This window comes from Lygodium microphyllum, chromosome 9 (genome assembly GCF_053477565.2).
Source record: "Lygodium microphyllum isolate KBCC chromosome 9, Lygodium_microphyllum_v1.1.10, whole genome shotgun sequence".
In the NCBI taxonomy this organism is placed as follows: domain Eukaryota; kingdom Viridiplantae; phylum Streptophyta; class Polypodiopsida; order Schizaeales; family Lygodiaceae; genus Lygodium; species Lygodium microphyllum.
Window position 1 is genome coordinate 138748356 of NC_141143.1, and position 25271 is coordinate 138773626.

Consider the following 25271-nt stretch of genomic DNA (forward strand, 5'->3'; position numbering starts at 1 on the left):
TGTCCACTCATGCGCTTCCAATGTAAAGCTTAGATGGTGATCTAAACAAAAGATATGTGAAGAGCTTAAGGCTAGTTGGAATAACTCTGCTTGGGTGAAAGGATGGATCATAAAAGCTATTATGAAGGGGACTACCTTTTATAGCCTATGAAGGGGTTCATGATGGATGACCTTCCATATGCACTTGTGTCCATTGTGAAAGGATGGATCATAAAAGCTGTGAAGGGGTCTACCTTTTATAGCTTATGAAGGGGATCATGATGGATGACCTTCCATATGCACCTATGTCTGTTGACCTTCCATGTGCACATGTGTCTGTTAACCTTCCATATGCACCTCCACTAGTTGGCCATGGAATATATTCCCTACCCCTAGTCAAGGGCTACTTTTGCAACCCTTGGATTAAAAATAGGGCTCCCTGATAACTTCCTTACCTTGCAACTCGATGTGGTATACCTTGAGTCACTACCAGCTTTAACTACTCTATCTAACACAAAGGCTAGACCTGCAATGGTCACCTTTTGGCCATCCATACATACAAGTCAAGACCCAAGCTCACACATGGATTCTCCTCATAATGGGGCCCTTACAACTTTGAGCACCATGGATCATTGGTGGCACCTTACAAGGGTAGGGCGTTGAGCATATCTAACAAAGTGAAGCACGCGACAACTTCATTTTACTCACAACAAAAATTGCTCATGAGGTGAGCAAACATTACATGATTGCTTAATATTGCTTGAAGGTAAAGTACAACTACATATAATCCTTATTACATGCAATGATTCTTACTTTCCTCTACAAGACAAGTTATACAAATCTATGCTCATCTTTTCCTTAATATGCCCTTTTGATGATATTTACTTTTTGCATTAAGAAGCAATATAATGTTTATGTTCTCCATTAAGGATTCGATGCTAAGATGTTGCAAGTTGCTATATTGTGATCAAGCCTTCTAAAATGTAAATGCTGACATCATACTTGATAACTTAACATGTGTGCAATTTAACTCGGTGATTACCGCTAAGTATTTATATGCATCTATATTGTTCTCTTGGGCTTGAAAATCCATGTTTGCATACATGTAATTGACTTTCTTTTGCCCATAGGTTACAAAGAAAGTAGTAATAATGTTATCAAAAGTTTTAAATAACTTGTGAATCATTGAAAAGTTGCCAAATATGCCATAATGTCAAAAAGATAGGTCCTCCTCACATATTGGTTTTATATACAATTTCAATAAAGTCATTTAGGTTCATGAATTCTATAATGCAAAGTGTAGTAATGAAAGTTAAGTATGTATGCCACAACAACATCAAAGTTGGGTGTCTCTTACCATGAAAACACAACATACAAGTTATTGCCAAACATTTATCTTCATCTTTACTATGGAAACTCCCTCTTCATGAATTTACTTTCTATATTTTTGATTCTACTATGAAGGCCTTTGAGATACAATGACATGGACTAGCCTTTGTTCCACGAGCACTCACTAAGACTTGTAATAAAGATCTTAAGAGTGTGGGTCTTCTTAAAGCATACAAGGGTCATGCATGGATGAAGAAGTGTGTGTAGGTGTTGAAAATGCACATTTCATGATGGATTGTGGGATGGGAGTCCCCATACTTTTCTTGATGGTAAGGCATCTCATTGAGTATAATTAAATTTGAAAAAGTGGACAAGGGGAGGGGGTGGGTAAAGTTCTTTATTATTGCTCACAAAGTTGTTTATTATTTAAGGGTTTCTTGGGGAGAAGGGTGGGCTAACAAAACTGTTCATTGTCCTAGTCCTAAGGAGAGAGGGTGCATGTGCATCTTTGTGTAGAAAGTTCCCGGTCGTAAAATGTATCCCATTGAAAAGTATATTTATATAGAAAAGCTATACATGCTTCAAGAGACAAATTTTAGGCCTTTAGCTTCTATAACCTTTGGCACAAACTTCACTTGCGATTCTCCTTTTACCCAAATATCATAGTTTTTTGCATGAATCAATGATAGATGGTTAATGCCAATTGTAGAGAAAACAGAAGCCATAATGATCTATTTAGAATTAAGCTACACTTCCTAAACATAAACAATAGATACAAATAACATCTACATCATAAAGAAGTGGTAAGATTAACCCCCAAAACTGTAGGTCATAATAGATAGCAGTATCATATTTTATTTGTCTTTAAAAAAGAGCTGATATAAATAGCCTTCTTTGTCAATTGCCATCCATTAACAAAATAGTAGTTTGAGGTGTCACCCAAACCCTCATGTAAGCTTGCATTAGACTAGTTTATGCCGATATCTATGGGCTCTAAATGCCAAATCATTTTTTGCATGCTCTAGGGATTTTAAATTGCAACTTCCACTACATTTTTAAAGAGAAGGTTCGTGCCATTAGGAAGCCCTACATGAATACTAAAACATTTAGGTGAAGGACATGGAGCATCTAAGCACTTTTGACTCTTGTCTTATAGGTGGTACATTTGTTTATTATGGCTTTTTGCAAACCTACATAAAACCTAAAAATCATATCACACGCTTGGGACAATTCACTAAGTTTTGAGCAATATATCAATTTGCACAAAAAAAAAAACAAAAAGACAAATAGATAGGCTCAACATGTTGAACGTTCCTTGCATACTATTTCCAAGTAGGGTTCACACAACTCTCATAATAGATCAAACCACTCCACATGAGAGGGGCATTTGGCTAAATTTCACATGGCATTTTAAGTCATATTTAATAAACCAACTTATAATAGTGCCATGTGGTTGTAGCCACACTCCATGTAAGCTCTTATCGGACTTAGTGCTCTAACTAGATTATTTGAAACTAGCATTTCCATGGTCTATTTAGTAAGAGATGCATAGTCTTCCCCCCACCCCCTCCCTCCCAACTTTGATGCTTTTGCACATTGTTTTACCAAATAACCATAGCTTTATTGAATGAAGTATTGAATTGGACCAAACAATATGGCAAAACAATTCTCTAACATTCAAGTTTTGTCAATTGAATTGGACAATACTTCATTCAATAAAGCCTACAATTCTCTGACATTCAAGTTTATTCTTTGCTGGGGACAATGATTTCAATCACCCCTTCCTTCCATAACATGTCATTTACTATCCTCTCCTTAAGATAATTAAATGCTCTCACACCATTGGTTGACCTTTTGATTTAGAAACACAAGGATAATGTTTTTTGGCTCCTATTTTGTATCATCAATGACCATGAAAAAGTTGAGCCTTTAGGGTTGCTTTTTGTGAAAATTTGGTAGCATGATGGAGGCATTTCACTGTCTAACTATATGAGAATTAGAGAGTTTACTTCACCTCATATAGTAAGTTTCTTGGAGTTTTCAAATGTAGACATATTTGGAGTGCACAAGTAAAGGTAGATGTTTGCCTCTTATTTACACCTTAAAGACTTTGCTACATACCTAAATCTTGACATGAAAATTGGAATTGGTCATGTGTGAAAGATGGAGTCTGAGAAGACTTACCATACAAGATATATCGGGGTATTCTATGAGGTATGCTAAAAGTTGTCCACATGTGGGAAATTGTATCCGGCATGTCCATGCCACCCAATTGCACATGAAAATGCTTGATGCCCTGACCAGGAACCGAACCTGTCTCCTGAGCAACATGTGCAAGGGTCCCCTCTACCAAACCAAAGACCTTTAATGATGTTTGGAGAAAATAATATATAAGATCAAAGCATCCGGATACTCCATCTACTCCATCCGGACCAGCGTGCACACCGGACTCCGGAGCCGTATGAGAGAGAGTGTTTGTGGATGCGGAGCCTGGAGGGGAGCTGGCGTTGACGTGGAGCTGCAGCCGGGAGGGATGACGTGGCGGCAGGGGCCAGCGTGGACGTCGGCCGCGCTGACGTGGACCTTTGAACCGCGGTCCGCGATGCTACCTAATACCTATACCGCTTCTTATGTGCGTGTGCAATGGATTCATTCATGTATAGTCTAGGTCTTGTCAAGTGTGTATGCGTTTTGGGGGGGGAGGGGCGTGGCGTTCTTTTAAAGGGGACCGTTGACGGGACCCCGAAAGTTTTCCCTTCTTTCCATGTTGTGTGTGCGGAGCGTTGACCAGATGCTCATCCCTGCCCTGCGCTTTCTCCTCCTTCCGCCATAGCCACACACACACGCACACACACAAACAGGAAGAAGAAACAAGTTAGAAGAGAGGACAAGCTCCTTCTCTCCCTGCTTGTTTTCCCCTCCCCGCCCGCCCCCCCCCCCCCCCCCATGGCACCCCTGATATGAAGCATCCCCGCTCGCCCCTCCCCCCCTCCTCCCCTCGCCCCTCCCCCATGGACTCCTCCTGCAGTAGCCCCTCCCATGGCCTCCTCAAAGGCCTCGGCCGTGACCGTGATCGGCCCCGTTCTGCTGGCCCTGCCGGCCGCCACGACGACCCCAAGCGCTCCACCCCCTCCCGTGACCGCGAGAATGGAGGAGCCTCGCACGAGCGTGGCAGCAGTGACAGGGCCTCGTCGGAGAAGATGCTGGCCAGCTTGCCTGCCTCTCGGTCCTTTGTGGACCGCGATGGCAAGGACAGGGGCGAGGAGGGGCGCGAATTCAGAAGGAAAGGGCATGGCACTGACAAGGAAGGCGGGGATGAGTACGAGGACAGCTCTGACAGAGCGGACAGAAGCCGCAATGCCTCGAGAAAGGTGTCGATCCATGAGCGTTTCGATAGACACTACCCCGGGAAGTCCTATGCAGCAGAGCGTGATAGATCTGAGAAAAGTGATGGTGCCAGACGCAAGGTGTTAGATAATGACAAAGAAATTCTGGAAAAATTTGAGACATCAAGATCGTTTGGGAGGAGAAACTACGGTAGTAATGGACGGCATGGAACTCCTGATGGCTCGGTTTCCTGGGAGGAAAAGGACTACTCTGGAACAACAGCCTCTAAAGCTGCGAGGAAAGGCTCTGGATTTGACAGGGATGGACGAGATGGCGGGGATTCCTCCAGCAAAGGTTCTCCTAGCTTCGAGCGATGTGCACCAGAAGAAGCTGATGTGCGAAAAAGCCCATCTGGTAAAGGGTTCAGGTCGGGAAGAGATGGAGCAGACCTTAAATCCTATATCCTAAACAGGGATGGATCCAGGGAATTAGGAAGAGGTTCCCCTAGGAAAGAATATGCACCGGAGAAGGATGGCATGAAGACCTCCAAGTTGTCACCAAGGGAAAGGAGCGACTCTTTTAAGCAAAGGTTGTCACCTAGAAATGCATTTGAATCTGACAGAGACTTGAATGAAGCTGAGGAGATGCAAAGAGCCTCTTTCAAATCGAAGATTCACTCAAAGAAAGAAGATCTTGGCTCTTTTCAGCGCAAGGAGGACGGAGCCAGCTCAGATGAAGCTGATACTCATACTTGTAGGAGGAGTTTGTTGTCCAAAGTTCGCGGATGGGGCCATGACTTAGTGGAGGAACGGAGTTCTTCAGAAGCCCATGATGAAGGTGTTAGGGAAGGAAGATCTGACACACCCATTACTTTCTTACATATTGCCAAAAGAGTAAGGTCAGACAGGGATAGACTGAGACGAGATGAAACAGGTCACAAAGTTCTCCAGCGAAGTGGAGGAGGTGTGCAAGTAGAGCCAGACGTAGATAAAGTTCATCACTTAGAAAAGCAGGATATAGATGTAGCTGGAAGGAATGAAGATGTAGTTGCAAATTCTGTAGATGTAGATGATAAACTGATGGATGTAGTTGACGAGAATGCAGGCTCCTCAGGTAGAAAGCTTGATATCAGACGTGCACAGTCGGAAAAGAGGGATTTAGAGAATGCAAAGGAGTCACATTTGCTTGATTTCTCTTCTAGTAGGGGTGAGGAGAGTGAAATGGAAGAAGGAGAGTTAGGACCTGATGAGGATTTGCTGAAGGAAGAACAGGTAGAAGTGAAAACCTTCAACTTAAATGAAGAACAGATAGTTGTAGACACTGCTGCAGCTCAAGAGGGAAACAGAGGAGATTGTGTAACAGTTGCTCAAAACACGGAAGAAGGGAAAGGCTGTGAAGGCATATCTATTACGGCACTTGAATCTGAAAGGCAACTAAACAAGGGTGAGTCTGGAAGTCATGAGGCGCCAGGTGAGGCCAATAGCAAACATGGAGCTGAAAACCCTAGGGTCAAAGCAGAGTTGGATGGAGAAGATGCAATGGGTGCTGCCAAACAAGTCAGTACTGATGTGCACTTGCAGGAGACGAGCACTGTGGTGTCTGGATCCAAAAATAGAGACACTGGTGAGAGTTCAAAAGCAGGGTTAACACTCGATTTGCTAGATGAAAGGACATTAGCTCAGGAGGTGCATGTGACACAGTGGAGGGCAGAAGGTCAAGAGAAAGATAATACATCAACCAGAGAGTTGACGCTGTCCCTTTTTACTCACCCTGCTGGAGAACAGAGACAGGTTTCTGAATCTGAAGGGCATAAAACTAGTAGCCAAAGTAATCATGGAAGGGCTGAAGTGCCAGAAAGAATTCATAACATACACGGAGTATCAAGTGAGCAATGTTTGGGCGAATCAGGTGAGGGATCACATGATAATTCTGGCTATGGACATAAGCAGAAGAAGATAAAGCTAGAGTCACTTCAGCTATCCTTGGCTCTTCCAGGAACATCAGTGGGACAAATGGGAGGTATTCCTCCACCAGTGGCAGCTGCTCCTGGGGAACCAGCGAGGAGTTTCCAGTCATTGACGCAAACCCATACGCACACCCACACCAACACCCAGACTCAGAACTTGTCAATGTCCCAGACTCGTACTAATTCAGATGGATTCACAACTTCTCTGTCTTTGTCACAGTCCCAGTCCTTCATTCATAATCCCAGCTGTTCTCTTAACTGCACATCTATGGAGAATCAAGAGCTTTCTTGTGGAGGAAGTAGGCAAATATCACAGGGGAATGAGCAGATGTCCCACAGGAGCTGGCAAAGCCCAAGTGCCAATGACCAAATGTCGAATGGGACTCGTGCAGTTACCAGCTTGTCTCAAGATAGATCTAGGCATCGGCGAGAAATCCCTCTTTACCAAAAGATTTTTCACGGGGGTGGTAATATGCAGCATAGTCAAGGCCTTCCTGCTGTCTCAGGGAGTAACAAAAGTTCAGGGAGCAATCGTATCTCACAAAAGAGTCACCAGATGGCACACAGATTTCAGGTGGCTCCTCCAATTTTGGATTCCAGCTCTCAAGACATTGAAGGATCTGGGAGGCAAGCTGGTACACGTAAGGACTACCCAGATAAGCTACGCCAACAGGAGCCTTGGCTAGGATCCACTCAGCGAATGGGCTCCCGAGAAACCCGATCTGAACCTCATAGCCAGCGAGAGAGGGAGAGAGTATTAGATTACCCTTCATCTGTTCCAAAAAGACTTACTACTGCAAGAAATGATGACATTGTAGGAGCAAGTAACCAGTTTAGTGAAAAAGTCGGGCTGCATGAGATTGCAGCTGAGCCAGTTGCGCTTACGGCACAAAAGCTGCAGGAGCTACCAGACAGCTTCCTTGAGGGGCTGAAAGGTGTGGCAAAAGAAGTGCTAGGCAGCTTTGACAAACGGGAGGAGTTCATAACCCTTCGGGACAAAATCAGGAGGAGAACAGATTTGACAGAGGAGACTCTTTTGCTTGCACACAGAATACAGCTGGAAATTCTTGTTGCATTGAAGACAGGGATGCAGGCTTTTGTCCAAGAGGGCACAAAACCTCTTACTAACACAGCCTTAATAGAGATTTTTTTGCAGACTAAGTGTAGGAACATTGCTTGCCAGCAGTTGCTTCCTGTAGATGGATGCGAATGCAGGATCTGCTCCCAGAAGAAAGGTTTTTGTCATGAATGCATGTGTGTGGTTTGTTTGAAGTTTGACACCGACAACAACACTTGTCGCTGGGTAGGTTGTGATGTTTGTCTGCACTGGTGCCACACTGATTGTGGGTTGAGGATGTCATATATTGCGCCTGCACCTGGAATTCAAAGTGCAAAAGGGTCCACCTATCGCTGTGTTGCCTGTGATCACCATTCAGAGTTATTTGGATTTGTGAAGGATGTCTTTCAAAAATGTGCTGAGGACTGGGGTGCAGAAGCATTGGCAAAAGAATTGGATTGCGTGAGGCGTATCTTTCATGGAAGTGAAGATATGAGAGGAAAACAGTTGTGTTGGAAAGCTGAACGAATGTTACAGAAGCTTGAAAGTAAAGTTGACGCTGCAGAAGTTCGCAGGAGTATGTTGCGATATTTTAATGGTGAGTATCTATTTGACATCACATTGTTGTCTTGCCATAAGCCTTTATTTTCTCATAATTCCAGAGAAGTCTTTCAAGCTTTCATCGTATCTCAAATCTAGAATGCATTGTGATCATTTTGTAACCTTTTTAAATGGAAGTTTGTCAGTTTGGAGACCCCTCGGTAAGATTGTCCTCGGTAAATTGTTCTGGTCAGGATCCTCTTTAGATAAGAGTGGTTGATTTTGTCTATTGTGTTCTGGCTAGTCTGAAGATCCCATTGTTCATCCTGTTCATGAATGTGTTTAATGATTTCTCAATTAGGTGTTTAAGTTTGACACACAGCCCGACTGTTGGACGGCATAAGTTAACTGTAGTTTCAGTTCTGTAGTAAACATTGGTCAAGTTTCGAATGCTTGGCCACTGAGGGACATGATCTGCGAGAGTATCTGGTTGCAAGCCAAGGACATCAAGATTGTAGGCTGCATGAAAATGGGCTGGTGAGGAGAGTTTGACATGGTGGCACATTCAGGAAAAGGCAAAGTGATGGTGGGTGTGGCTGGCTAGTGGGTGGGGTCATGACCATAGAGAAGGTAGAATGGACTTCAAAACAATGGGAGAAACCCTTGGGCCATGGGGCTGTTGGGCTGGGTCTGTGGAGCTTGGAGGTGGACCCCAGGTGGACAGCCAGTTGACTGGCTTGGGTATCCAGATGGGCCTCCCTTCCTTTCAAAGGAGTTGCCACTTATCTCACTTGACCATTCCAACTGAGACCCTCCATCCTGTTCACACGCTCTCTCCCTTGGCTGGTCCTATAGTTGAAGTGGCAATGGCCACACATTTCTCTAAGCTGTTCCTCCTTTTAGGTTCTATACTGTAATACATTGTACAACAATAGACTCTCTCTTGTTTCTTAGTCTGTGATATAATTGGCATTATCATTTTGTCATGGTCAATGACTTATCTGCATGTGTCACATGCCTAAATCTGCAACTGTGCATGAGTTGCGTTCAGAGTCTGGATGTAGTGGTCTTTACAACAGTGTAAATATTCTTTCATTTCTTCGACTGTGTGAGATCTAAATGGCATTCTTGTTGTTGAGGTCTTCTACTTTAGACGCCATGAGCAAGGTTGTCCATGTTCGATGGACGGGATCTCTAGTTTGATCTGTTGTGTCCCATCCAATTAGTCTGATCCTGTCTGATTGTGTCTGATCTAGGCTGATGGCTTCCAGTGATAGTTTGCTCCTGCAAGCAAAAAGTGTCAGTTGAACTAGACCTTTTGGGTGACATTTCCAACTTTTTGTGGCTTCCCCCCTCATCATAAGACCTTCTCTCTCTCCCCACAAGACATTCTCTCTCCTTCAATAGATTCCCTCTCCCTCTCTTTTTCAAATTCCAATTTCAAGTTTGATGCTCTGTGTGTGAAGGGGGCATCACCATATTGAGCTAGAACAATGAATGATTGATGGGATAGCTATTATTGGTGTTTTGTGAGGTGCATTTTGGGGCACCATCCTCTCTCTCTCACACCTATATTTTTGCCCATCCTCTCTCTCTCACCTATATTTAACCCAAGTCACTAGTTAGTCCTCAAGCCTTCAAGAATGAAGCTCTTTCTCTATCTCATCAAGCTCTTGCACTTTCTTTTCTCAACTTTCAAGCTTTCTACTCCCAAGCTCTCTCCTATTGCTCAAGCTCTACATGTATGAAGTAAAGACTCTAAAATTGTATTGTTTAAAGATGACAATAGGTGCATGTCTTAAAACTATATGTATGATTCATTGCATCAGATGTACATCCCAAGCTCTCTCTTAAATTGCTCAAGCTCTACATGTATGAAGTAAAGACTCTAAAACTGTATTGTTTAAAGATGACAATAGATGCATGTCTTAAAACTATGTGTATGATTCATTGCATCAGATGTACATCCAAGATCTTTAGTTAGATTAGTAATGTACTAACTTTGGACAATACTAATTGGACGCCACTAGACGTGACAACCTTGGCCATGAGGTTTAGCCATTACTTGTAGACCTTCTCCAACATTTAATTACAAAAGCAAAGTTTTTATGATACTCGGCACATGAAATACATCTTACGTGTTCTTGGCCCAGATACATAAAGGGACCTTTCCAAGGCAAAAAGACAACACCTACTATACACAGAGCCAAGGAGTTATGAGAAACAACCCATTTTTGAGAGGGGCTTTGGAAAGTTCAAGTGTATTTGTGTTTGAATGAGAACTAGTGCTACAAAACATGACATTTTAATGGATTTTACATGAAGTGATGTGGCATGAGGGTGTTTTGTTCTTTTTTGGTTTTTTTTTTTTGGAAAGTTGCAAGTCTGTTTTTGCATGAGGATTGGTCTTATTTGAAATCATGAATCATGCACAATGATGATACAATCATGGTAACTGTGAAACATGTTTCGCTGGCATTGAAATGTGAAATGCCCCGAGTGAAATGGCTGGCTGAAACGACATTTTGTGGTGGAAAAGGAATATATTTTCTTGCTCTTTTGAGAGTTTTGAGCAGATAGGATAGACATCATTTATTGACATGAAAGGATCTGCATGGTATAAATATGTAAGTTGCAACTCATTGTTTATAAAGAAAACTATCTCACATATATTATTCAACTGTTTACTTGGCATTTTGCTTGAGACAGGGCATGCCCCTTGGATAGTAGAAAACTGATCTAGAAGGTAATTGGCAAGCTGCAACAGCAGTCCACACATGAGATGAGGACATAGGTAGGTTGCAATAGGTCAGATTTGGATGATGACAGCAGGTTGGCTTGTTCTAGCCAAAAACAAACACAGGAGATAGTTTGATGGAGAAAAAAAGCACTTGGAGAAGAGGGAGAATAATTTGAATGGAGAGTGAGTGATGAGGGATGTCCAAAACATGCTCTTTTATAGGGGGGTTTTTACACATTTTTCGTATTGTGCAAAATCATGGGCAGCAGCCTTAGTGATAGTTGAGCACTCCACTACATAGGGGAGACTGGTTGATGGAGAAGGAAAGCACTCGGAGAAGAGGGGAGTGATTTTGTGGAATGAAAATTGAGAGTGGGTGAGCAATAAGGCCCGAGGGATACCCACAACATGCCTTTTGTAGGGGATTTTTGCATATTTGTTGTACTGTGCAAACTTAAAAGTAATAGCCTATTTATATAAATAGAGTTTTTTCGGGGCTGAATTAAGGAGCAAACATTAGTCATTAATGCATGTATGTGAATAATTAATAGTAGCCTTGATTTTGGTTGCTCAGCACGCCCTCTCAAGCCCAAAAAATGCCCAAGATGTAAAGAGGCATGTTCCTTAAATAGTTAAAAAAATGTAATGCAATAAATACACAGTAGGATCCCCCATCAAGGATAGTTATGTGGCAATAGAGTCGATGAAGAAGATCATGAGTAGCTAGGATGGGAGCAAACCCAGCCTACCTTAGTTGTCCGGGAGAGGAAAAACACTTGCAACATGGTAGAATACGTGAAGAAGAATAATATACAAGGGGATAAACGAGGGTGCCCAAAACTTGACCTTGGGAGAGAAGCCACTAGCTCTGTCTTCATGTTGGTAAGAATGTGAAGGTGCAAGCATCAATTTATGATTGATAGATCCAAGCCTTTGGTGTAGGTAAATCCTATAGGTCATGGGTGTTGGTGTTGAAATTGAGAGATAATTGATGCAAAACGACTTATATTTCTGAATGATGAGGTGGCACATGGAGTGTTTGTGGATAGTGCACATGCTCTGATGGGGTAGGGAGCAAAGGTCGATGAGGACAAGCTTTGGTGGAGTGTTTTGACTTGCCGCAATTGGTGCACCTAGTGGGCTGTGCTCCATCTTGTGGGAAAGAAGCCATATTGTTAGTTTGTCAAACCTGGAATGGGAGGGTGGGAGGGAGCAAAACATAGCTGTCCACAATTTTGCAGTAGAATAGAGTGAAGAAATTTGAGTTGACAATGGTCTTGTCACTCACCAAAACTTGTATTCTTCACAAAGGTTGAGGATCTTTAGCTGTTGAGGCACCTTTGCTAGAGAACAAATGTAGAATCATGTACAATGATGGGGCCTCAAGTCTTCATGCCTCTAGCTAGGGCTAAGGCATGAACCATGGAGTGTGGTGACGACTAAGTGGCTTGAGATGACTGCTCTATCCTGGTTGATCATGCTGCATGCAACAACTTCTTTGAAGGAGAATGGTCTATGGAGGGTGTGTCAGAAGTGGTGCAGCAATGGAAGCGTGAAGAATATGCTGAAATAAATGCTGAAACACAAGACAGAAGAAAGAAAGAAAGAATGAACACAGTAGACAGATGAGAACTCAGATGTATGCTCGGGAAATGGAATCCATATCGAACACGAGACAGCAGCATACAACGGTGAGTCACTGGCTGCGTGGGCTCCTCAGCACCGGCTCCTCTCTCCCAGAAGGATCTCCACTGATGGCTGAAGTACCGAAGACTGTGGAGGAGGAGCCCTATAAATAGCCACAAAAGTGGGGAGCATAAAATGCAGGTCGGCCAGCATTTAATGCTGGTCGGCCAGCAACAAATGCTAAAAGTACATCATAAATGGCCACTAAAATGTGCCATAAAATACTGCATAAAATGCTACATAAAATGCCCGGCCTCTGCACACAGACTCACACCATGAGCTGACTAATATCTGCTAACACCCTCTCTCAGATCATGTGTGATCGGATACAATGAAATAGTACAATGATGGAGAATCATAAACTACACAACAAAGTAACACCAGAAGGACCATGGATGTCCAAGCGGTGAGTGGCCAGCCCACCACCAAGAAGCCTCGGAGAGTATCTGATGTCGATGTCGATCGTACCAACAACACCTGAAAATAGAGAAGACTCATAGCAGCTCTCTGTGTAATGTTACCTATGTCACTCAGGACATACAAAGCCAATCTGCCAAACATGTCTCTGAACATGTGACCATGGAGTTCCTGCCTTTGGCCAAACCACCAAAGTGTCCCCTCATGTGAGCTCCAGACGAAAGCCTCTCGCTCTCTGTCAAGAAGAACAGCTCATCATGAACCCAGAAATCAACTCCAGTCTCTAGGATTTCACTGCCAGATACCGTCGATGCGTCAGGGACGTCCCTCTCTGGAACCTGTGCACCTGTATCAAAATATAGATGAGGCATTGCAGCCCCACCAACACCCGCTCACACTCCCTCTCTGGCACAAGAGAGTCGTGAGGGATGACCTCATCACCACCACTAGAAAGCAGCCGAGGAAGGGGCCACCAAGCCCTTCCCGCGATCCGAAGGAGAGGATCCCTTCCGCGCCTTGGACTTCTCCTTGGTCGGAGGATCGGAGTCGGAGTCTGATGAAGGAGAGGACTCATCGGTAGAGTCAGCATCCCGCTTCGTCTGCTGCTCCTTCTTCCTGGAAGCCGCTAACTTCTTGCAGTCCTTCCGCAAATGTCCCTTCTTGCCACAGTGGTAACACTGGGCCTTCGACTTCTTCTTCCCGTCACCCCTCTCTGAAGCTACATAAGCCTCACCTCCATAATGTGCCGGAAGCCGCCCCTGTAATCTCAAGGATGCCTCATGCTCAAGAAGCATCGAGGTCATATGTGTAAAACTGACAGGAGACGATGATGTCTGCGCCCGCAAAGCATTGGCCACTCCATCAAACTCCGGGGGGAGCTTGTAGAGGACCGTCCCGACAAGATGCACCTCGGGAAGAGCAGATTGCATGTGCCGAAGCTGGTCCTGTACCTGCGTAACACGAAGAAGAAAAGACTGAATAGTATCTTTCGGCTCAAACTTCATCTGCTGGAGCTGGCAATAAAGTGTGACGGCCCGCATGGTGGAAGGTGCCTCGTACATCTGCTGCAACTTCTGCCATACTTCAGGAGATGTCCTACAGGAGGTAACCACCGGTAAGACCGCTTTAGAAATACACCGAAGCAACGCCGAGTAAGCACGGGCATCGTCCGAGTCCCATGTGAGCACCGCTTCCTCATGGTTGTCCTCATCAAAGGCTTCAGGAAGAGGAAAAGGACGGAGAGGGCGAGCAAGAGCTCCACAGACAATGTACCATAGCCGCTTCTGCACAAACCAAGCTTTCATGACAGCACTCCATGTGAGATAATCAGGTCCATGTAACTTATCTTCACTTGAGGTGCATGGAGGGGCCATCTGGAGGAGGTAGAAAAGAGGAGTAGAAGAAAAGAGGGTCGTTGGGAGAGTGAGCACAGCCAAAACGCAACCAAAAACACCAAAAAATAGTGAGTTCACATGCAATATAACCCAAAGGCTGACCAAAATAAGCCATAAGCTGCTGCACAAAGTCAAAAAATCAGTCAAAAACTGCCAAAAACAGCAAAAACGGCCTGAATAATCAGAAAAACAGGCAAAAATAATGCTGTAAACAGCAAAACGCAGGCTGCAAACTGAAGAAACAGGGGCTAAAGACTGTTGCCAGCAGTTTGATGAAGGAAACACGGGCAGCAAAGAGTGGAACAGCAGTAAACGCAAATCTGTCCAGAAAAACGCAAAACGCAAATGCTGAAACACTGTCGCCAGCAGCAAATCAGCAGGCGCCAGCAGGAAGGACAGCTGGCTGATCAGCAAGAAGGGTGTAAATCCTGAAAGCAGCAAGAAAACACAGCACAAATAGGTTGCAGCCTGAGCTCTGATACCATGTCAGAAGTTGTGCAGCAATGGAAGCATGAAGAATATGCTGAAATAAATGCTGAAACACAAGACAGAAGAAAGAAAGAAAGAATGAACACAGTAGACAGATGAGAACTCAGATGTATGCTCGGGAAATGGAATCCATATCGAACACGAGACAGCAGCATACAACGGTGAGTCACTGGCTGCGTGGGCTCCTCAGCACCGGCTCCTCTCTCCCAGAAGGATCTCCACTGATGGCTGAAGTACCGAAGACTGTGGAGGAGGAGCCCTATAAATAGCCACAAAAGTGGGGAGCATAAAATGCAGGTCGGCCAGCATTTAATGCTGGTCAGCCAGCATTTAATGCTGGTCGGCCAGCAACAAATGCTAAAAGTACATCATAAATGGCCACTAAAATGTGCCATAAAATACTGCATAAAATGCTACATAAAATGCCCGGCCTCTGCACACAGACTCACACCATGAGCTGACTAATATCTGCTAACAGGGTGCGAGGTGCAGTCCCCTGGGAAGGGGGGATGTCAAAGAAGACACTGAATGAAGATGGATAGGAGTGAAGTGGGGTGAAGAGTAGTCTTTCGTAGCTGTAGGTAATGAAGAAATAATCTTCAAGGGCAGCAGCAGCAAAATGCAGCTTTCAGCTGGCTGGAAAGGCGTCCAGGAATGTAGACAGCTACTAAAGAAGGTAATTTGCAGTCTGCATCAGGAGTCACAATAGAAAATGCAGCAGTCCACACATGAGATGATGATGTGGGCAGGTCACAGCAGGCTAGATGGTGGTGATGAGAGCAGGGAGGCTTGTGCCAGGCACAAAGGCAGCTACAGCAGGTATAATGCAGGCTGGGTGGACCTCCAGCTTCATGGGCAGCAGTGGGGCAACAGCCTTAGTGATAGGCCACCACTTTGCTACACAGGGGAGACTGGTTGATGGAAAGGAAAGCATTTGGAGAAGAGGGAGAGTGATTGAAGGAATGAAAAAGTGATAATGAGTGAGCGATGAGGAAAAGGGCATGTTGTGGCATTTGTCCTAGTGAAATCATAAAGCCTTTTTGGGCTGAATTAAGGAACCAAAAATAGGCATTGTTGCTTGTAAATTAATTATTAATGCTAGCCTTTATTTTGTTTGCTCAACACTATGGACACGTGAAATCTAGGTATAATTTGAAGCGATATGGCACGAGAATATTTGTATTAGAGAAGGTGTAGAGGCGAGCTCAAGCTTTGCCGCCAAGACCCACGGACCGCTTATTGTTCAACTGAGCACTAATGGCTACCTCTCATATAGCCGACGCGCTATCCCTCTCTACGAGTGTAGTGGGCTTACCTTGATGCTCGATTGAATTGCTTCCTCTCTCAAGCACTTTGATAGCTCCACGATTCGTGATGCAAGCTCAAGCATCCTCAAGCCTCTTCTTTCAAGCTTCATCCTTCATAGCCGAGAGGAAGATAAGAGAAGAGAGGAGAAGGAGGAGGGCTTCTCCTCCAAGATCCCTCATCCTCACACACTTACTCCCTCACTCACTCCCTCCCTCCCTTAAGCACTCGTAAGCGCAAGAGAAGAGAAGAAGAGAAGAAGAAGAGTCCACTTTGCCATACACGAAAAATAATGAGCTTTCATTCACTTTTTGAACTTTATATACAAAACCCTAAACCCCTTTTGGGTGGTCATCCCCTTGTCCTCGTTTTCTTACATGGCGGGCCATGGCCTAGGCCCTTTTTCTCATTGTCATTTCTTTCTAGCTTAGTCCTACCGCCCGTTCATCGTTACAAATTGCACAGGAGAGAGCCTAGCACTCTTTTATAGAGGTTTTGGCTGCGCCTTTATATTTAAAGGTGTGCCTTCTTGCTTTTGGTTTCTTGCGGCTTCCATGGTTGCGTCTTGTATTCCTGGTGGGCCCACTCTCTTGTAGGGTGCCTTTTTCTTTTTTCCCCCTTGCGCTTTTCCTCTTGATGTCTTGTTTTCCGCTTCCGTTGCTTGCGGTAAACATTATCCCTCTCCTAGTTGAGTGCTAGTCCCATGGCACTTCTAGGCAGTGAGTCGGACGGTGTTGCGGGGGTAGCTAGGTGGCTTTTTGAGTTTGTATACAATCCGAGTTGGAAGGTGTGTTGGAGGGATTTATAGAGCTGGAAGGCCCTTAAGTTGGATATGAGCCCTGGTGTTGGAGGAATTTATGGAACTGGAAGGCCTTTGCGTTGGATATGATTCCTGGTGCTAGAGGGATATATGGACCTGTTGGAGGGATTTATGGAACTGAAAGGTCCTTGAGTTTGGAATGAGCCTTGGTGATGGAGGGATTTATGGACATGTTGGAGGGATTTATGGAACTGAAAGGTCATTGAGTTTGAAATGAGCCATGGTGCTAGAGGGATTTATGGACTTGTTGGAGGGATTGATGGAACTGAAAGGTCCTTGAGTTGGATATGATCCCTGGTGTTGGAGGGATTTATGGACTTGAAAGGCCCTTATACGATCCTTGGTAGAAGGTGTGCTGGAGGGATTTATGCATTTGAAATTGAAGATAAAGTTGGACGAATCCCTGCGTGGGGAGAGGCTGATGGGTAGATCCATCTTTAAAGTTGAATATGGTGTTAGATGGATCCGTCTCCTGGCCCTTCGTGGTTGCCTTTCCTTGCGTTGTTTCAAATGAGCTTCTTCATTCACTTTTTGATTGGGACTGCCTCAGTGTGTCCTTGCTTTGTTTCGCCTGCATGGTGACATTGTCGCATAAGATGGGGAGTGCATCATGGATGTCCGGAGCTGGTGGTTGGGGCCTTAGTTTGTACCTGAAAAGAAAAAAAGGTGCACTACCTAGGGGTGTGCTCCGTGTCGTGTGGTGCATTGTGCTCATGCTAGTGGGACTGGGAGCAAGCTTAGGCGTTATCCCTCGCTTGAGGACTTAGTTTGTGCATAAGGGAGGTGCGGTGCGTGTAGCTTAGGGTGATAGATCTAACCATAGGCGAGTGTTAACTCCCTAGGTGTGTCCTGCCCTTGATGTGCCCTAAGCGTGAAGTGGGGAATCAAAATGAGGCTAAGGGGTTAGGGATGGAGCCGGCCGACTGAGGCCAGCGTGAAGTGGGAAATCAAAATGAGGCTAAGGGGCTAGGGGCGGAGTTGGTCGACTGAGGCCACCGGATGCACCTAACTTGAGAACCCCTAGGTGCAATGACTGTGATCTATGTGCGACTTGCGGTTTTTGCGTGGCGTTTCTTTCCATTTCTTTTTCTTCTTTCTCTTTTTCTTCTTTCCCTTTTTTTTTTTTGAATAAACAGTTTCTTGACTTTGGTGAGGTAGTACAAGATGGAGGATTATTCTTTGGGTTAGTGGGCGTGGGATGGGGAGGTTGGGGGCTTTAATGATTTACTAAGGAAGTGCCTACTTAGCATATACCCTTTTTGGCCTATTCTAACATGGAGAGGGATGGTGGACAAGAATGGATGGCTATAGTTGGTGAATTGGCTATCGTTTATGTCCTCAAGGAGGGCCATGCAAAAGGATGGGAGTAAAGTAGTACGCAGCATTAGCCGAGTCATGGCGCACCTATCTATTCTCGCATTAATGTCATAAAAGAGCGGCGGAAGATGATACTCTGTTGGTGCGGAGGGTTGCCTGAGGAGAGTCCTAAGTTATCTAATATAATTACATGTTGTTACAAAGGCGGGGTTTGGACAAGAGGAGAATTCCATTAGGAAATGGGCCATGGAGTCCCATAGATCTTGTTCTGAGAAGGTGAGCGCTTCCTCTGGTGTTGTGGCGTTGATGTTGTAGATCTTCAAGAAGTTGTATCGGCCATGGATGTCAGGGTCAAAATCTACTCCCACCCTTCGAGGATATGGTAGATAGGTCGGGTCATTTCGTTCGAAGGGTAGGGAGCCACAAAACGACATCCACGTGTCCACGTTGCCATTCTAGACTCTTCTCCTCCACTTAGGCTGGGATTTGTAGCCTTTGACTTTGTGGGGTACCTCCTCAACCTTGTTTTTCCAGTATTCTGGGGATTCTGTCCCCCAAGCCGTTGGATTTTTCTCGCTTTCAGCAAGCCATTGGTCACCAAGCCTTTTTCCCATGGTGATTATTTCCGTTACCGCTTTTGTGGATAGTACTTTGCTCAAGGCTGCTGGGTATCAGAAGGTGAAATCGAAGGGTAGGTGGTGATTTTTCCACTGCTCCCATACTGATAGCTCCTTATTTTAGTTCATGAGTAAGCAATCCCTTTTTAGTGGGATGGGCGGCTGTGGAATTGCAAGCGGTTGCGATTGAGCTCTTTTGCGTGCTTGATCCAACATTCTAGCCCTCTTCTTTTTCGCTTCTGCCTTCCTTTCCGCTGTGGTATCATGTTCTTGAGGAGCTTTGGTTGTGGTAAGGGGGGTGATGGAATCCACTCCTCATCTTGTTGCGTTCCTTCATGGCTTGACCCTGCCCTTGCCTCTTGGGGTTGTTTTTCTTGAAGTTCCAATGCGTCAATCTCCTATGGCGGCGTCAAGCCTGCTCCCAATTGATTCTCTCGTTGATCTTGACCGATCGTTATGTCTTGGACCTGGGAGCACAGCCCTTGTTTGATCGCCTTGCGGGCTATTTTTAGTTTTCTTTTAAGCATATCAATTGCCTCCTCCTTAGAGAGTGTGATGTCTAAGATCGTGCTGAGGAAGGCATGCTGTTGGACTTCGAGACTAGCTTGAGCGGCGCCTACCCTGCTTTTTGCTAATATTCGGCTTCCCTTTGCAAGGGCCAAGCGGCTCGCTAGGTCCTTCACTTGCTTCTCGCTCTTGGCTTCCCATTCCCTTGCCTTATTTTTCATCTCTTCCAAGCCCTCGCTTTGCCTTTGTGACAGGGTCACTATCATCGGCTTCTGCATTTTCCATTTTTGTGCAAGGTCCTCTTTTTCTTCTATTAGGCGCTCGATCTCCTTTTCTCTTGTTGCTCGTTCTTCCCTTTGTCTTTGCATTCCATGTTCTACTTCTTCTCTCTCTTTTTTCCGTTCTTCTTGCTCTTGTGCTTTCTTTGCTTCCAGTGCTTTCTTTGCTTCCAGCGCAAGGCCACCACTTGGCGGGTCTTTTCTAGTTGGAAGGCATTTGACATTTTCCTTTCCGTTTCTAGCTTCACCATTGTTGCTCTGTTCTCCTCCTTTGCCCTTTCCAATTGAGTGTAGAGCTCCTTGACATGCTCGTTCTGGTTAGCGGGCTGCGGCTCCGTGGTAGTAGTATCTATTCTTGGTCGCTTGGGCCCCTGTTGAGATTCGGCGTCTGTAGCTACCGGTCTTTTCACTCCTGTTGTTGGGGTTCCCATACTGGAGGTGGGCATTGGGGTATGTGCCTTATCGACCAAGAACTACACCCATGCCATGAGGTTGCTGGCATCCACTGTGGTCAGAGTGCCTGGCGTTGCCGCGATAGTTGGGGTATTTGACAAGAGGGTAGGTGGGGTCAGGTGGAGTGTGGCCTTGCCCTTTCCTTCTGGGATAGGTGGAGGTGAGTCTTCTGATGCTTGGCCGCTGGTTCCCGGCCTGTCTTGCCTTGGTGGGCTCATTGTTGCTAGTTCCTCTTGCCTGCACTGCTCCTCTATGGACATATGCACAGCTTGCGTCAGGTCCTTCTCTTCTTTTCTTCTCAACTCCTCCGTCTGTTCGGGGCTTTTCTTCTGCACTCTTCCTTGGCTCTTTTTGACGCAGCCTTGGCTTTTAGTAGGTCAACTTCCTCCTTTCGCTTCCTCTCTTTCTCTTGCTTCTTTTTTGTTGTCTTCTTTTTAGGCGTCTTCGCCTTCTTGCTGGATTGTGCTTCTTGCTCTCCCTTTTCTTCACTCACCATTCTCTCACTTGATTGTTCTTTGTCGTGATGAGGAGGTGACCTCTCAGGCGTTTCCTCTGATCCCTCTTCTCCGTCTTGCGCCTCTTTTATCGCCTCTCGGATAAGGGCGGTCAAGACTCCTCCATACCCTATGAATGAGGCCTTGGCTGAGGGCTTCTTCCTGTCAGTTCCCTTTGATGTTGGGGATTCTCCACCCTCTGGTCTGCTTCCAAGGCCTAGTGTCCTAGCTGATTAATCTATGGTTTTCCTGACATAGCCGTTCCAATCCACTTCATGTAGCGATTGAGCCGCCATGTTGATCCTATGCATCAGCGAATTGTATCTTAGGTTGGAGAAGAGGGCGTGGATCACCTTAGTTTGTAGTCTGACGTCTGTGTTGGGGATGTCCTGGATATTTATGCCATCATTCGTTAAGACACTTTCCTTCCTCATCCGCAACATGGCATAGACATCTCTTTTATGTCTCTTCTCCACCTTTGGTTCCAACCCCAACGCCTTTTTCACTAAGGCCTTGCTGAGCGGGACATGCACCTGCTTGATTAATTCTCTGCTTGCCAATGACACTGTCCCACTCTCCTTATCGAGGTCATACGTCCTTAGGAATTCCACACACTTAGTGTGGTCAGGCTCTTGTTTTAACTTTTCCATATACATGGCGAGGTTGCACTGGTCCACGATCCTCCTGACGGCTTCCTCGTTGGTCACTACCCCTTCGATGTTGTGGATGCTCCTAAACTTGAGCTGGTTGTACGCTCGGTTCTCGAGGGAGAGGCCATACTTCACTCTTTTCTCTTCCGAGAAGGGTAGGTGATGGTGATGGGCTTGGTCTTGCTGTGACATCTTCAGCTCCTGTCATAAGCCATTGTTTGCCATTAGTGCTTTTCCAAATAGTCACTTGCTGAAAGAAAAGACTTCATGCTTGGCAGATTAAATTGTTTTTGGTACAGAATTAGAATTTTTCCCTCCAAGCAGTCTAAGTCTATTGCTTTCAAATTTATTGTCAATTTCTCAATCACAAGTTGCTTTGTTCTACCATTGAGGTTCCCCATGTGCGCTTTTTCTTTACTATTCTCCTTATGTGTTTGGTTTGATAAAAGACTTCATGCTTGGCAGATTAAATTGTTTTTAGTACAGAATTAGACTTTTTCCTCCAAGCAGTCTAAGTCTATTGCTTTCAAATTTATTGTTAATTTCTCAATCACAAGTTGCTTTATCCTACCATTGAGGTTTCCCATGTGCGCTTTTCCTTTACTATTTTTCTTATGTGTTTGGTTTGATAAAAGACTTCATGCTTGGCAGATTAAATTGTTTTTAGTACAGAATTAGACTTTTTCCTCCAAGCAGTCTAAGTCTATTGCTTTCAAATTTATTGTCAATTTCTTAATCACAAGTTGCTTCGTCCTACCATTGTGGTCCCTTATGTGTGCTTTTCCTTTACTGCTCTCCTTATGTGTTTGGTTTGATTCACCGTACACCCCCCCTTTTTGGAATTGAGAAGAATTCTTCCTAGGATTAAATGTTTAGCGGATTAAGGCCTGCAACACATAATCTTAGTGCTTTACTGTTGCATGAGCTAAGCATAGAAATTAGGGTTGTATTTTAAAGTAGCATAGCTATCCATGTCTAAAGGGCGGGTACCTACATGGGTAATGTAAGTGACGACATTAAGCAAGAAGTCACTAGAGTCCACTCGGCTAGTAACATGCAACTCCTCCTTAGTGAGGATGCGATCTAAATAAGGATGTCCCTTAATGTGTTCTTCCAGGGGTTGGTTACGAATGGTAGTCAACACCCTATAGGAAGTTGGAGCGACATAGGTTGGGTCGCATTCAGATGCCTTGATTGCGCATTGCTGTTCAGTGTTGGTCATTATTTGGCATTCCTCTAGTTCCCATTGCGATCGTAGAGCATACCATTTCCTCAAGAAGGAGGAGGAGTTGTCAGCAAGTTGTTGCAACTTCTCAATTTCCTGGTTTGTGGCCATGATCGTGTGTTTGCTATACGATGTATTGAGACGTTGTTTGATTGCTTGTTCCTTGGATATCTCGGTTGCAATTAACTCCTCAGCTGCTTCGGAAGCCTTAACGAATACGAATTCCGACTCCTCCCAAGAGCAAGGGAGTGTTCGTACTTCTGTCGCTATAGGTTCTTCCAAGAGGTCTAAGTCTAGTCGATCATAGCTTTTAGCCAATGTCATGAAAGTAGCGTCCAAGCGTCAAAGGCAAGTAACCAAGTTGTCCCCAGTATTTTCAGCCAAATCTGCGGCCAAGGTTAGAATTGAGCGCCGCTCATAAGAGGGTCTAAGCTCGGTGGGTGGTTGAGGCTTGACAAAACTAGAGAGTTCAGCAACTAATGGTCACAGCATGGTTTGCTCCTTAGGTTGTAGCTTGGCCTCATGCTTGATGGGTTGGGTTGTAGTTGCAGTTGTGGTGCTATTAGATGCGTCTGTGGTCTGAGGGGTACCATCGGGGCTAGATTTGGATGGTTTGTCAGTAGCAAGTTGCGGTTTTGGACGATAGATTGGTTCAAGCCCTGCTGAGCTAGGCTTTGGAGGTTCTATGGACTTAGCGGCCTGATTCTCTTGTGTTTTGAGTGTCTCTGGTATAATCTTTCGTGTGGTGAAGCTTGAGGGTTGCGTTTGAGTAGGGCCTTTGGTTGTTTTGCGCTTGCAATAAGGCCTTGGGGACCCATCGCGGTTGACCGTATGTCGATGTTTATAGTTTTGTCTTGGCTTCCTAGGTTTCAAGTGCAGATCACAAGTCTTGCGAGACTGTGGGTTTCTATTCCTAGGTGGCGCTCTTTGTTTAGGTACCCATTTGAACTGGGGTTCATGGGCTTCAGCGTTGGTTCCAATGGGTTGCTGGCATCGAGGCTTGGTAGGTTGTGACGAGTCACGACCCCCTTCTTAGATGTGACGGTGAGTTTCTCTACTGGTGGCTTTGTGGACTTGGAAAGAGTCACGCTGCCCTTGCTAAAAGCTGTAACAATGTGAACATTATCCACAGCTAGGTGGATACGTTGCGACTCATAGTCGACATTGCAACGAGCTTGCTTCTTAAAAGTTGGTTCTAATAGCGATTCCATGTTTGCATCCTTAGTATTTGGCAACACATAGAAGATTATTGGCACGCTTGCAGACTCCATAGAAACTGCAACCTTGCACTTTTCCAAAAGTGTGTAGGGTTGGCCTCCATAAGGGGTGAGATTAGTCTTAGTGGGTTGCAACTGCGGTTTGCCAATTTGGGTGCAATGGTCATGGGTTAAGATATTAAAATCAGCTCCCTCATCAATCAAGGCATTGATGGTGCACGTGTGTTTAGCAGTGACCATCATGCATAGGTAAGCTGGTGGTACTGCTTCCTCATCCTCACCATCCACCTCAGTGATAGTGGCTACTCGTACGTGGACAGGGGGTGCTAGCATTGGGGGTTCATAAGATGGGTGCGTGGGAGGAAAGTACTTCTTTATGCGACTGCCATTGAAGAAGCCTATGCCCTTATCTTCTAGGGTTTCGAGTTCTACATTGCCAGTTCGGCTGATGGTTCGAACCTTAAAAGGTCCTAGCCCCTTGAACTTTAACTTTTGCTTGTGCCCCTTGATTGAGTATAGCAATACTAAGTCACCCTGTTCAAAGATGCGGGCTTGACATACTTGTCAAACGAGGGTTTGCGTCTTGCCTTCTCGCATATTAGTGCATGGGTGGCCAGAAGCCGGGTTTGTGATGAGCGTTTGAGTTCAATTAAGCATTCTGTCCATGCCTCCTTCCCATCCCATCGTTCTTGAAGGGCTATCTTGAGGCTTGGTATGAAGAATTCCAAGGGAAGGATTGCCTTCGTACTATATGTCAATCTGAAGGGGGTTTGTTTTACAGCCATCTTGTAAGGTGTGCGGTAGGCCCATAAGGCCGCCATCAACTTATTATCCCAATCACTGCGTGAAGCAGAGATGACTTTGGTCAGGACGTTTACTAAGATTTTATTTGTGGGTTCGGCTTGATCATTTGCCTGGGGGTAATAAGGCAAGGATTTCCGATGGATGATTAGAAAGAAGGACAGGAGATGAGCTATCACTTTGTTGATGAAGTGCGTGCCTTGGTCGCTAACTAGTTCGATGGGGCAGTCGAATCGTGAGATCACTTGCTCCCATAGGAACTTAGCAGTGGTTCGAGCGTCATTCTTTCTCGTAGCTCGTGCTTCTGTCCATTTTATCAGATAATCGGTAGCCGCAATGATGTATTTGGCTTGTGAATACTGTGCCGCAAGACTAATGGGTCCGATGAAGTCAATTCTCTATTTCTCGAAGGGTTGTCGTGCGATAATTGGGGTTAGCTCCATGTGATCCTTACGAATTGGAACTTTGGTCCTTTGGCACTCGTCACAATGTTTCAAAAATCGTGCCACATCTCGGAAGAGGGTAGGCCACCACAGTTGAGACTGCAGCACTTTGCGAGTTGTTGCATCTCCTCTGAAATGTCCTTCTGCGATTCCGCCGTGTGCCTCTATCAGCGCATTATGCATCTCGTGCTCACACATGCATTTGCGTAGTAACCCGTCT

General features: G+C 45.1%; 1 protein-coding gene across 2 annotated transcripts in view; it reads left to right on the forward strand.

Annotated features, from left to right (window-relative positions):
- Positions 1 to 4018: 4018 nt before the first annotated feature.
- Positions 4019 to 25271, forward strand: part of LOC148031635 (uncharacterized) — a 42290-nt gene continuing 21037 nt past the window's right edge. For both annotated transcript variants that reach the window (XR_015691926.1, XM_087685225.1), the window contains exon 1: positions 4019 to 8256. Coding sequence is in view for 1 of the 2 variants with exons in the window: in XM_087685225.1 (XP_087541351.1) it covers positions 4269 to 8256 (3988 nt within the window). In the remaining variant the exon portion in view is untranslated. The remainder of the gene's footprint in view (positions 8257 to 25271) is intronic.